The sequence below is a fragment of the Lemur catta genome, chromosome 18 (assembly GCF_020740605.2).
Source record: "Lemur catta isolate mLemCat1 chromosome 18, mLemCat1.pri, whole genome shotgun sequence".
In the NCBI taxonomy this organism is placed as follows: domain Eukaryota; kingdom Metazoa; phylum Chordata; class Mammalia; order Primates; family Lemuridae; genus Lemur; species Lemur catta.
This window is the reverse complement of record NC_059145.1, coordinates 46339412-46353787: the sequence shown is the minus strand read 5'-3', so window position 1 is coordinate 46353787 and position 14376 is coordinate 46339412. Positions and strand designations below refer to the sequence as shown.

Below are 14376 nucleotides of genomic sequence, written 5' to 3'. Positions count from 1 at the left end.
CCGCCGCGTGGGAAACTCAGCCTTCCGGGGTCCTGCGCGGGGGTCCCGGCGCGGGGGTGGGGCCCTGGGCGCGGGGCCGAGCGTGGGGGTGGGCCCGGCCGTCCGCGGGCAGGTGCGGGGCGCGGCGGGGTAAGCGGGCAGGCCGGGGTGCCCGCCAAGCTGGAGCCGGGCGCGGCCCCGCGCTGCTCCCCGAGGCCCAGGACGGGCAGCTCGTCGTTGCTCAGGGGGCCGTAGGAGGATGCCCGGGGGACGCGGCCTCCGTTGCGGGCAAGCCAGGCTTTCCTGTCCGCTCCGACGTTTGACCTTGGGCGAGTCATTTCATGCTGCCCCTTGCCCCGCTTTCCTTTGCAGCCTCCTTCTGTCTTACCTGAACATAGGAGACTAAGGTGGTGTGGGAAGGCCTGGAACTTTTGGAGGGTACGTGGAGATCTGAGCAAGCTGTATGGGTGGTGGAAGAGGTTAGGGTGGGCGTTGGGTTCCTTACCCGACCTTAGTAGGTGCTAATCATTTAAACTCTTGCTGTCTGCAGTTCCTTTAGGGGTAAAATGGGAGTCGCTGTTATTTGCCAAGCCTAAAAGCAATTACCGTTTACATTTTACATTGTACTCTGAGGTTTACAAAGCACTTTAATCTGCAAACAACCCTGTAAGGCATCACTGTGGTTTTACAGGTAGGGAAATCGAGGCCTAATGAAGTTAGTGATTTTCCCACGGAAGTATATAGGTTATAAAGTCTTCTGGAAGGACGGTAGGATCTATTGAAGTGTCTGCTAGTGCCTGACACTGTGCTAAAATAAGCGGAGACAGAATAAAAAAAGATCTCTGGTATGAGCCCATGAAAAGAAGCCCATTTTACTCATGAGCAGATTCAATTTGGTTAAGGGAACTTGCTTATGTGGGTAGTCACTAGAAACAGGACTAGGTCCAGGTATCAGCTTTGCCGGCATTGTTGTTGCATTGTCTCTTGTCATTCAGAAAAGAAAGAAGAAGATATAAAAGCACTTTGAAATGCACAAAAGTTTAGAACTGCAGAGCAGTGTTGGAGTCAGTATGAACTGGAAGTTGAGGCATCTCGTAGCTTCATACTGTCTTCTCTCTGCTCTCCTCCAACCCAATTACAAACGACATTTTCTCTTGCATTACGTCTCCTGTTTCCCTGTTACTTTAAACATAATTGGGACACATGGGTTCACAATAGACTGGAATATTTGAGTCCAGAATAATTGGTTACTTAATTGGTGTTCTAAATCCAATTCTATCTCTCCTGTCTTCTTTATGTACTTATTTTGGTCTGTATCTCCTTTGGATAGCTGGATGATAATGTATATGAATCTGTCCCTCAGCCCTTGTGATTTTCTGGAACAGAAGCACAGTTTAGAGGGGTGGGATCTACACAGTAAGCTGACGGATAGAGCTATTTCTGGGGTCTCGCTGTTTTTCTGGTTGGGCTGCCCATTTCTTTTGTGCAGGCTTTTGGAGTTTGTGGTCTGGCCTTTACTAACTTCCCATGTAGTCGTTATCGATGTGATTTGCTACCTGGCTGTCTTGCCTTTTTCTTACATATTTCATGGTTACGGAGCATTCAGCCATACTCATTGGTGTAGTGATCATTTGACGTGTTGTGTGATTTGTGTGTGTGGACACCGAACTACTGGTATTAGACTTAGAATTCTAATTTCGGATTTGTTGCCATCATCTTCTGTCTCTTTATCATATCCCTCTATCCTTCCTAGGCTGATTTTATTTGGAAACTGAATTTGGATTCTGTCTTTGCTCTTGTGGCTATGAAGTGACCTACTCCTAGAAATTTATCACCTAAGCATCTCAAATCTCTTATCTTCAGCTGTCATCCCTGTGCCTTTTGAAGACCAGTCTCATATTTCAAAGTACCCCTGGAACTTAACGTGGTATTCCACAGGTAACTGAAAATCAAAACAAAAATTATTTTGCAAACTGAAACTTTAGGCCTTCCCCCTCACTCCAGGAAAAAGTAATTAAAACAAAACCCCTTTCTCCTTTACTCTTTACCATGGTTAATGACATTATCGTCTCTCTTAATGTTCTGCTAGAAATGTCAGTTATCTTTGCAACTCTTTCTCTTTTATCTTGCTCTTCCAGTCTTGTCAGAAAAACCTTGTTGGTAGTCGCCTACCCAGTCTGCCCAGTTTCTGCTGCTCTCAGGTCTTTGACAGCTCTCACGTGGGCTGTTCCAGTGGCTTTCTGACTTGGTTTCCTGACAATCTCCGTGTCTGTGCATCCTCCGGCATACCTCCGGAGTCACTGCTCTGAAGTGTAAATTTGATTATGTAATGAGCCTGCTTAAAAACTGGGTGATGCCCAGAATTGCCTGCACAATGAAGTCCAGTTTTTTTTAGCATTTTATTTAAGGACCTTTGTAGTCTGTGGCTCCAGTTCCCTTTTCCAGCCTTGTCTCCTGTCATTTCCCCATCAGTGAAACCCAACTTTTCTGCTACACCAGTGCGTTGTCATACCTCTGTATTTTTGCACATACTGTTTCTTCTGTCTTACTGAATCTCACTAATCCTTCAAGGCTCAACTCTTCATAAAGCCATTTCAACTTTTCTAGGTCTGTCTGCTTTTCTTTACTGCTGTAGCACTTCATGCATGTATTTATGTAGCACTTATATATTGCCTTATGTTTAGTAACGTGTGTTTGTTTTGGTATCTGCCTTATGGGTAGGGTAGTTCATTTTTGTATTGTCAATGTCTAAAATAGCATTTAGCACCAAGGATACCACAAGAGAAAGCCCTCATGGAGTTTATAATGAATCTGGGACATAGTAGATACTTAAAAGTGGTTGTGGAATAAATTGAGTATAGAAAAAGGCTTTTAAATACATAAAAATGTATTCTAGACAGTAAATAGTGGTTTTTTTTTCCTTTTTCTAACATTCCTTCCTTTCCTTTTAGAAACATAATGTGAAAAGCCCTACCTCATTTTTGCTTGCTGTCATAAATGAGTGCTGTCTCCAAGGGAATAGTAGGTATTTCAGGGTGTCAGAGGACCTGGGGGAGATTGAGCCTGCTGACTTGGCCCTTTTGGGTTTTCAGAGAAGCAGGATGTGGTGGCCGGGAGGGACCTGGCTCTTGGTCAAGAGTGCATACCCAGGAAGGAGCTAGAACGGTAGTGTTTTCTTTCTGCATTTGTTTCTTTTAGAGCTTATGGGAGCAAAATATTTTGAAGTTTTTCCATTTTGAGTCTACAGTATTTAGTGATATGTTCCTTATGTTTTCTAAATACTTGTTAATAAATTTCTTTGGTTCTGATATTTTACAATGATTAAAAAAAGTGATAAACAAGGTTTTTAGAAGCTGCTTTAAAGCTTCCAGCTATAGAAGAAAGGATGTTACAGTAGGAAGCCCACTGGACTTGGGGAGTCAGAGAACTAAGTCCTGGAGTGGGCACCATCACAGATGAGCTATGTTGTGACTTCAGGCGAGTCTTCTGTGAGCCCCAGTTTAATCATGGCAGAATCATAGGGTTGCTGTGAGGATCAAATGAGAATACAGGAAAGAGGCTGTGTGCGGTGGCTCATGCCTGTAATCCCAGCACTCTGAGAGGCTGAGGCGAGTGGATCACCTGAGCTCAGGAGTTCGAGACCAGCCTGAACGAAAGCGAGATCCCATCTCTACTAAAAATAGAAAAATTAGCTGGGCATGGTGGCGCATGCCTGTAGTCCCAGCTACTTGGCAGACTAAGGCAGGAGGGTCGCTTAAACCCAGGAGTTTGAGGTTACAGTGAGCTACCATGATGCCACTGCACTTTACCCAGGGTGACAGAGCAAGACTCTGACTCAAAAAAAAAAAAAAAAAAAATATATATATATATAGAGAGAGAGACAGACAGACAGACAGAGAAGGGAAAGAACTGCAGGTGCTGTAGAGCACTTAGGAGCTATAAGACAGTTTAGAGCTTCAAAGCCAAGGGAGACAGCCTGAACTTAGAAGGAAGTGCTGCAGTTGCACATTTGTTCGTTTAATCAGCAGTTACTCACGCAGCAATATATGCTGGGGGTAAGCTCCTTGCTCCCCCCTAGACCATAGATCTTTCAGTCTAGGGTGGAAGATGTGTTAAATACGTACTTATACAAATAATTGTTATTAATGGGATAGTATAAAATGACAACATGAAAGTATATTAAAAACAATTTGTGCAAGACACGTTAAATACATACTCCTACAAAGAATTGTTACGAGTATCTCAATGACGGGGTGGTTTTATTCCTGTGAAGTGCTTCCTAGCTTGTTCTTTTTACAGTGCTGGAGTTGAGAGAGAACACAGTTAACTGTTGAGGTTTTGCTCTTGGGCTTCCCGGGCTGTGACTGGACCTCTCAAACAGCGGAATCCCTGTGAAAACGGGCTCTGTCACTGTGCACTGTCGCCTTCACGGGAGACGCCGGAGGCCAAGGGTCCACTTGCTGCTCTTACAGAGCCTGCCCCCAGGGACAGGAGACAGTGGAGGCCTGTGGGGAAACGACCAGGGGGAGGGCAGGTGACTCAGTAAACCACCCAGGTTAGCAAAGCTGCCCTCTGTGGGCCTTCGTTAAAGTAGGTGTGGTGTTGTGAGCAGTTTCTCTAGTCAGGTACTTTGTACTAGAGAGTTAGTTTGACTTTGTTTTTTTTTTTAAAGCAATTATTTAATATTCTTTCCTTCTAGGAATTCTAGATACTTAGTGTCTTCCTCTTACTCATTTAAGGTCTGTAACCTATGAGTTCGAGAGGACTTTTTGATATGAATTCTGATTAATAAAGGAAGGGGAAGAAAGAGAATTATTTGGGATCAATTTCAAATGATCCTAGAATGGTTATGGTAAGCTTTGCTGCAGTAATAAATAGATCCAAACATGTAGTAGCCTCAGTAGAAGTTTATTTCTCAATCCCATGACAGTCTGCAGAGGTGCCAGGTGGTGGTGGTGGTTAGAGCTTGTGTGTGTGTGTGTATGTATGTGTATGGGTGTGTGTGTGTCTATATATGTGCAGGGTTGGGGGGGCTGTCTTTAAAGCACTAATTGGAAGACTCAGGCTGCTAGAGGCTCTTCCATTTTGAACACGTGGCTTCAAGATGTCCTGGGAATCAGCTTCCCAGTTAGCTGGAAGAGAAGAAGAGTGGAGGAAACCCTGGAGGAGGCACACACCGCTTTTATTTGCACTCTGCTGGCAAAGGCCCAGTCGTAAGGCGATGTCTAAGTGCTCACAGCACTGGGCAGTGTAGACTGGCCGTGTGCTCCGGGAGAAGAGGAACAAGTCTTTGCAACAAAATCTGAAGCACTCAGTTTTACTTTCTCTGACTTGTTTTGTAAGTTGTTTTCCAATAAAGAAGATGAGAAAAATGAAGCCAGGCAAATGAAAGTGTAATGGAGGAATCATAGCTGCGTACTCCTCCTTCAAGCATTTGGACATCTGTTGTTTGTGAAACGATGTGCCGAGCACTTTGAAGGATGAGCTGGGGAGACGCGCTTCTTGCCTTTTGATGCCCAGTGGTGGAGCTTTAGTGAGGACTGTAGCTCGGGGGGCTGGTCTCATCTCCGTCAGAGGAGTGGAGTGGGCTGGGATGCAACAGACCGTTGTCAGGGGGAGGAGATGTGGGGATTGGTGAAGGGCCACACTCCAGGTGATGACCACTTTGAAGTCAGCAAGGACCAGGAAGCTGGGGTGCCCGTCTGCTGAGCGTGGGCTGAGAGCTGCAGCTTAGCAGAGATATGTGAGTCCTGGAAAGGGCGACCCCAGGAGTGGGGGACACAGAGAAGTCACACCACAAGAAAGCCGTTACAGAAAAGGCAGTGTGTGAATGGGCTCACTTGAGCCTGAGCAACTTCTGTTTGACAGAATGGTTTCTGTACATTCTCAGTGGTTTCCTGGCCTGACACCTGACGGCTATGACACATTTATATTAGTCACTATGTTAGAGAGTCAAGGAGGGGTACAGATACCCAGTGTGGTTGGGAGGGGATCAGCTGGAGCATCTCTGGGGGCCTCATCCGGTTTGGCAAGCCCCGCCAGCGGTTCTGATCTCTCCGTACCCGAGAACCCCTGGTTTAGACACGGCTTCCCTGTGTGTGTTCGTCACGTCGTGCACCCTTTAACTTCGCTCTCCGAAGAGTCACACATGGCTTCTAACAATAAATGCCCTTTAAGAGAGGTGTGAAATGTACTTGCTGTGTACAGAGGGAGGAATTCTGTTAGGTTTGGGTGACTCAGGGAAGAACGGTTTTATGGAAAAGGTTGTATTTGAGCATCTTTATTTAGATAAAGTTACGTTTGAACTGCTTTTTAAAAAGGCATATTAAGAATAGAAGGGTGATTAGAATTTCAGGGTAGTGTTGTTTTTTTTTTTAAACCATTTAGCAAGAACATTCATGCTATTAAAATAAAACTGATGGTGCCTTTTAGGAGACACTGAGATGTGGTATTCACAGAATTCTTCTGACATTTCCGTTGCTAGGTATGACGTAGGTGTAGAGACAGGTGTTGTCACCTTCAACCCGGGTGTCGTGAGTACTTAATATATATTGTGGCATTCCATGAATTCAGTATGGCAGGTTATGATAATCCTCATTTTTATAGGTGAGGGACTCAGGGCTCTGGTGGTGGGCACACCTGCCAAGTGTGGGAGGCCTTCTGATGCACCACGCAGCCTCTGTGGGTTTGGAGGGGACATTAAGTGACTCGTGTAACTGGAGGAGGTGGACACAGGGCTCCTGGCTCCCAGTACAATGCGTCACGGCCCTTCCTTATTTCCTGGAGACCTGAAATACAGTTTAGCTTTCCTGACCTCTAGCTCAAGTTAGAAAAGTTATTTTTGATATGTAAATCCAATAAATGTGCCAGCTCTACCTCCCAGCCAAGTCGTGGCTCAGGTAACACCATTCCAAGTGCATAAAACAGACCAGCAGTCCCCAGCCTTTTTGGCACCAGGGACTGGTTTCATGGAAGACAGTTTTTCCACAGACCGGGGCTGTCGTGGATTGCGGGATGGGGTGCGGAGCTCAGACAGCGATGGGCAGCCTGTTTCCTAACAGGCCACGGAGCGGTACCCAGAGTTGGGGACCACAGATATAGACAACTTACATGAGTGGGCAAAAGCCAGATCTTCCCTTCTAGGCGCCCACCTCCCAGGGGTTAACCTTAGCTCCTTCCATGGCTTCTTGCCAGAACACACTGGAATATACCAGAACTCTCTGGAAGCAGAATATTATGTTCCAACACTCCCATTAGCTCTTCCTTTTACTCCTGTGCTGTTAGATTTCGGCAAACATTTAATCTTTTCAAAAAGCATTTTAGATTCAGATGTATATTATGACATAAATACATAAATAAAAATCTGTCCATATTACCTACTTTTGCAAAATAGTGCCTTTCGGGGTTGAACTTTTTTTTTTTTTTTTTTTTGGAGACAGTTTCGCTGTGTTGTCCTGGCTGGAGTGCAGTGGCCCAACCATAGTTCACTGCAGCTTTGAACTCCTGGGCTCAAGTGATCCTCCTGCCTCAGCCTCCCGAGTGGCTGGGACTACAAGCACATGCCACCATGCCTGGCTAATTTTTAAATTTTTTGTAGAGATGAGGTCCCACTATGTTGCTCAGGCTGGTCTTGAATTCCTCCTGTCTTGTCCTCCCCAAATGATGGGATTATAGGTATGAACCACTGCACCTGCCCAGGGCTGAACAATTTTGATGTTCTCTTGTCTGGCGTGGTGTTTTTGGGGAGGTCTCCCTTTGGGTCTGCCCTTTCCAAGTTCCGCATGAGAGTAGGTCTGCAGCACGTTCCTGGTGATCCAGGGCATAGGTCCTGTGCTTCCCAACCTGACACCTCCACCTGCTGTCCTTGTCAGCCTTGTTCCCTTCTTCAGTATTCACGGAGCACGTGCTGTCTTAGTTTATTTGGGCTGCTGTAACAAAATGCCGTAACCAACAGAAATCCCATCTCTCAGTTCTGGAGGCGGGAAGTCCAACAGCAAGGTGCCGGCAGAGTCAGTGTGTGGTGAGAGCCTACCTCCTGGTTCACAAATGGTGCCTTTTCCCTATGTCCTTATGTGGCAGGAGGGGTGAGGGAGCTCTCTGGGGCCTCTTTTATAAGGGTACTAATCCCATTTGGGGGCTCCACCCTCGTGACCTAATCACCTCCCAAGTTCCCTACCTCCTAATACCATCACCTTAGGCGGGGAGGATTTTGAATTTATGAATTTTTAGGGACACAAACATTCAGTCCATGCCATGTGCTATGTGTCAGGCACAGTGGTATGTGCAGAGGGTACAGGCGTGAATAAGGTGGACTTGTTCCTTATTTTGGGGCACCCTTACACCATCTTTGACTCTTAGGTGTGTGATTAAGACATCTCTACCTAGTTGACGGTCATCAATACCTGAGTGTTTTGTATTAGGGCACCACTCCCTGCAGTTGGCTGGGGAAGGCTGGGATAAAGCCATTCTTATACACTTACAGAAAAAGTTCCAGGGTTCATCGTGCATCTATGAGTAAATCTTGTACACATTTGGCAGCTGCTTCTGTAAAACTATGTCCAAATTTAGGAGTATGTCAGACTTGGATGGGCATCAGAACCCTCGACTGAGCCTGGCATTCTAATTGGTTGTGTGTCTCTGTTCACTTTCAGAATCCTCTGTGACCTGACGCACCCTTCAGCCGAGCAGCCTGCAGCCGGCCTCAAGGTCCTGGATCCCATAATATAAATTTGAGTGGTTTGATGTTTATCTTGCTCCTTGGTGATTTTGTTCATGAAAGCCTTCCCTCTTCCTGGCCAGTTTGGCAGTAGACGTTCACCTCCTGTTTAAGTGAGACATTCTCTATTGGTAACTTTTCTCTGACATCTCCAGTTCTAATTATAGATGTTGTACTTGCCAGCTCTGAAGCAATTGGGAAGATTTGAAGGGAGAGCAAAGCAGATACCAGTCTGCTATCTTGGGTTGATAGGGTCTTTGGGTTTGTTGGCTGGAGTCCTGCAGCTGCTCCGGTAGTTAAGCCAAGCGTGTGTGGAGCACCCAACCTAGGATTTATCTGTATTCTGGATGTCCCATTGTAGCTGGACCTTATGTCTTTTGCCAGTATGACCAGAGGTCCCCATTCAGGCAAAATAGTAATTGAGTGACATGTGTAATATGAAGCATTTTGAACAGAAACTAAAATTTCATGTCTTATTTTTAACTTTAAAAAATTTTTATTTTAGAGACAGAGACTTGCTCTGTCTTCCAGGCTGGGGTGCAGTGGTGTGATCGTAGCTCACAGAGTTCACTGCAGCCCAAAACTCCTGGGCTCAAGCAATCCTCCTGCCTCCTGAGTAGCTGGGACTACAGGTGCGCACCACCACGCTCAGCTAATTTTGTTCTAAACTTACCCTAGAGACAGGATCTTGCTATGTTGGCCAGGCTGATCTTGTTTCCCACCTTGGCCTCCCAAAGTGCTGGGATTACAGGTGTGAGCCACCACGCCTGACATCATGCCTTATTTTTTAGAAGAGAACAGTCAGACTTTAAGCTTACGTTTTTTTCCCCAATATAGAAAATTTTCAAATTTTTTTTAATGTAGAAAAACTTTACATTCGTATTTTGCTGCGGGGAATTAGCTACGCTCCCCGCAAAAGTTTGGGTCCCTCAGACAGGGGACAAAGGATGAAAAAATAGTAGTAAACAGAAATAAAAATAATACACAGAGCCAAAGATATAGTTTATAAAGTAAAGATTTATGAAGATAGATAAAGCAGGGTGGCCGGAAGGTTACATTTCTTCCTGCAGAAACGCAACCCAGACTGAAGTTTTACACAGATACTGATAGAGCAGTTACGGGTTTTTGGTTGCCAAGGGTAACCGGATTTACATAGTAATAGGTTGGTTTAGGGTCAAAGTCTTCTAAAAGGCTACTACAGATCCTTCAACTAACTCTAACTAGGTGAACAATGAGTTATAAAATCTTCTTAGCGCAAACTCTTAAGTTTTATGATAAGGCTATCACTTTAGCAAAAACAGAGACATTGTGGCTCTGGTTATTGTGTATTAGAACATAGATTTTAGAAGTCAACATGAGCTGTCTTTTATGCTATTTACTTTAACCGCATGGTTCCGTCTGGGCCCGGCTTGGGCAGCATATCTTATGATCAGCTCTCATCTCCAGTGGCTTGTCTTTGTTGATCAGCTCCGGCATCCCGTGACTCTAGGCAAGACCTGCTTTGTCTTTCAAAAAAGGTGAGAGCCATAGGCCTGGATTGCAGTGTGGATTGCAGTGTGGCCTGGGAAAGCAGCTGCTACTGACCATTGAGATGCCCTCTGAGGCGAGGCAGCTTTTGATATGTGAACTAACACGTTTACATTTTCCTTTAGAGCAAAGCCTTGCAAGACTTCTGAAATCATATCTGTCTCTAAAAATATGTGGGGCATTTCTATAAATCAATAATTCTTAGGCTCAACATTTTGCCTCTGTGTGAATAAGACTGTTGGTATTTAGTGTAGAGAAACTGCCGTACAACATTGCAAAATCATTACAGCAGAGGGACTATTTGATTTTCTGTTTATAATAAGTAGTTGAGACATGTTACTTGTTATTTTTTAAAGGTATTTCTGATAACACAGAATTGGCTGTAATTGGGCTGCTTTCGTACTTCCTGTCTTGCCATTAGATGGCATCTTTATAATCTGAAAGCTCTTTTTCAATGTTTTATGCAAGTTATGAACAGTCGGAGGAGCCTTGCTAAATAGAGGAAGCAGATAAGAGTGTTTGCATAGGGCTTTATAGTTTGACAAACATTTTTGGGTATGTTTTCTCATTTAATCCTGATGACACCTCTTAGACTTACAGAAGTGAGGTGACCTGAAGTAATAGAGCGTCCAAGTGGCCCGCTGAGGGCCACGCCCAGTTCGGGCAGGTGCACACGGTGCCGTGCCGCGAGGCTTAGAGCGAGCGCTTTCCGAAATGCTGCTGCCAGGGCCTAACAGGTGTCGCACTGCACCTTCCACGTTCAGGTAGCTGAAAGTCTCCAGCATCCTCTTAAAGGGGCTTTCAGAACTATTTCTGTGTATAAAATTATTTTTTGGAAAGTCTTAAAATATAGGTTTTTGGTTTTTTTTTAAACTTTTAGTAAACCTTGAAAGAATTGACTGAAATTTGGAAGGGCGATTTCTAAAGAAGCTGGAGGCTGGGCAGGAATAATGATAGAAAATGTAAACTATGTCAGTTCTGTTCACTTGTGTCTTGGTTTTATATGTTTTCAAGCTTAAAGGAAATGTTAAGTGCAATTCCAACATTTGATACTGCAGTTTACTTGAGTATTTTTAGGACTTGTAAAAACAGGGTGCTGGCAGGAACTGGTTTTATTCTCTCTTGACCATCTCCTATAAACGGCAACTTTTATAATTTTTTTTTTAAAAAGCATATCTATTATATTTTAATCTTTGACACCATAAGGAGGTGGCTAGATTTCACATGCACTAGCAGGTACAGAAGCATGAAGAATCTTGGTTTGAAAGAGAATTATCTGACAGAAAATGAGCCGGGGGCCAGGCATGGTGGCTCACGCCTGTAATCCCAGCACTTTGGGAGGCCAAGGTGGGAAGATCACTTGAGGCCAGGAGTTCCGGACCAGCCTAAGCAATATAGTGAGACCCTGTCTCTACAAACAATAGAAAAATTAGCTGGGCGTGCTGGTGCACACCACCAGCTACTCGGGAGGCTGAGGCAGGAGGATCGCTTGAGCCCAGGAGTTAGAGGTTGGAGTGAGCTGTGATGATGCCACTGTGCCGTAGCCCAGGCAACAGAGTAAGACCCTGTCTCCCCCCCCAAAAAAAAGAAAGAAAAGAAGTAAGACACAACTAAATATTTTAGTATTCTTAAAATAGTTCTAGGTACAATTGCTGCTATAATATGTTGTTAAGGGAGGATATGAAATTTCCTCTGCTGAAGGTTCTGAAAAGTCATTTGATTCTCTTCCACTTGCTGTGAGGTGGGGAGGGTGGAGGGTTTGCTCTTTTCCTTTTAAGTCAGTTCTGGATACTGAGACACCCGGGGGCTGGGACTATACAGTGTGGTCCTTCTCGCAAGGAATTTATAGCCTATTCCATCATCACTGCGTTTTGCTTCTGAGACTTGGGGGAGCTGGTATGTGCAGGGGGATTGTGAGCCAACTCTTTTTATGTTATGTGTTTTTTACAGCAATGTAAGAAAAAAACCCTTAACCATTTGACAAAAAAAAAGTTACACAAGTTTTTTATTGTTCTTTTTAAAAAAACGATAGCTAACTCTTAAATATTTGTGGTTATGATAAGAGCATAAATGGTCTGAACAAAGTTAAGGGAAAGATGCCAAATCACAATTTATCCACTAGTGGCAGCTTCTTTTTGAATGAGCATTTCATGATCAAGACTTCTAGAAAGTATAAGTTAAAAAAAAGTCATTTGAGGATCTTAAAATGTCATTTTAGGATTTGTTCTTAAATTCTAAGGAAGAAATGCCCAGAAACTGTGAAATGACTAAAAGTTGGCGGGCTTATGGGGGGAGGGAAAGGGCTGGCTGGGGTGATCCACAAAATCATTGCTCACTATACAGAAAGTTGAGAGTAATTTGCTGGCTAGCTTGTAGAATTGGTGATCACTGACGAGTGTCCTATTTCTTCTGCCTGTCGGTACAAAACAGTGAGACCATTTAAGCGGAAGCATCTTACAGCCCTCGACTGCCAGGATTTGGCTCTGAGTCATTTGTGTGCGACCCAGCCCTTTGGTCAAAGATGGACAAGCAGAGACCCGAACCATGGACTCTATCCTAAACCCAGAACGAAAAGAGGGAGTAGGGGTATGTCTTCCAAAAAAGCATCTTGCATTTCAAAATCTGTAGTGTATGTGGCCTTTGACTGTCTCCCAGTTTAAAAGCATTTGTAAATGCTGCTGCTGTGATCTTGTAGTCCTGTTGCAATAGTTTGACACTTTTTTCGTTATTTGTGAGTTTTCCATGAAAATTCTATCCAGTCACAGTGGCTGGTAAAAGCCCTGGGAAAATGCGGTAGACAGAGTCTCGTTAGCTTGTGTAATTACAAAATGGTAGAAGACATAGGTCAGTATCACCGTCACTCCAGTCTAGGACTCTTCATTGGTTGTCTTGGTCCAGTTCGTCACTAAGTCCACCTGTGATGACTTTTCCTGAGCTGTTTGTCACCTAGTACCCTGACCACTGCAGGAACCCTTCTCTGGGACTCGGGTTTTCTCTCTTCCAAATCAGTTGGGACGTGTGTCATCAAGTCACTCTTCTTGGACATGGTCGTTTTCCGTCATGTCACACCCATTCTTAGGAACCCGAGATGCAGTGATGGACTCAAGGTCACACTCGCCATCACCACGTAGGTCCCGTCAACACGTGAGCGTCCCGCTCCTAGCAGTTTGAGTTTCTTATTCTCCCTCTACGTTCCCCACGGATTCCTAGTTTAGTTAATGCCTGGTGTGTCATCTGGATTGCCTTATTTCCTTCTGATATATCTAATTTCAGAATCCAACTCAACTATTAACTAGTCTAACTAATATGTGTGTTTCTCACTTTGGGGAACTGCCACAGCCAGTTGTATGAGGCCGTCTGAAACTTAGTTGTACGCTGATGCTAAGATAAGTGTAAATTAGTTTGTCTTATTTGGGTCCACGGCAGGTGGGCCGTTATTGCTCACTTCTCTTCCCTTCTTTTTGGGTTCTCTCGACAGGTCGAGGATGTCAAAGACACAACCCTGAGTTCTTGCTAGCTGGCCGGCAGCCGCGCACCAATGACATGGCCAGAAGCAACTCTGTTGGCCAGGACAGCTGTCAGGACTCGGAGGGCGACATGATCTTTCCCGCAGAGAGCAGTTGTGCCCCGCCCCAGGGGTGCGATGGGGAAGCGAGGCTGGGCGCGTCAGGGTCTCCCCTGCCCACCAGGAAGCGGTCTCGGTCCTTTGAGGTTGACGGCAGTCAGGCCGCAGGGGCCGGCCAGTGGGATGGGGTTTCTAAGAAAACCCCGCGGCATCATCCAGCCCTGCCGTGCACGAGCCCTAGGGAGGCGGGGCAGGCGGTGGAGGCCTGTGCACCACGGCTCTCTGCAGCGCCTGGAGAAACCCACCAGGACGCAGGGGACGCAGGGGACGCAGGGGACGTTGGTCCCGATCCTGAGCCTGACGAGTACTATGGGCTTCTCGGGACCTTGCCCGGCCAGGAAGTGCCGAGCCACATCTGCAGCCTGCCCAGCGAGGTCCTGAGGCATGTCTTCGCCTTCCTGCCGGTGGAGGACCTCTACTGGAACCTGAGCCTGGTGTGCCACCTGTGGAGGGAGATCATCCACGACCCGCTGGTGAGTGCAGTGCCCGGAGGCCAAGGATGCCGTCCCTGAAAGCACGTAAATTCATG

General features: G+C 45.5%; 1 protein-coding gene across 3 annotated transcripts in view; it reads left to right on the top strand.

Moving 5' to 3' along the window:
• The first annotated feature begins 392 nt into the window (after positions 1-392).
• The window catches only part of FBH1 (F-box DNA helicase 1), a 35964-nt gene continuing 21980 nt past the window's right edge, over positions 393-14376 (top strand). The window contains exons 1-4 of one of the 3 annotated variants that reach the window (XM_045529674.1): positions 393-417; positions 8631-8685; positions 12653-12808; positions 13701-14320. In XM_045529674.1, coding sequence (XP_045385630.1) covers positions 13766-14320 — 555 coding nt within the window. In that variant the 5' untranslated portion in view covers positions 393-417; positions 8631-8685; positions 12653-12808; positions 13701-13765. Of the gene's footprint in view, positions 418-8630; positions 8809-12652; positions 12809-13700; positions 14321-14376 lie in introns of those variants that run through there. The other 2 variants (XM_045529672.1, XM_045529673.1) reach the window with 2 other exon arrangements.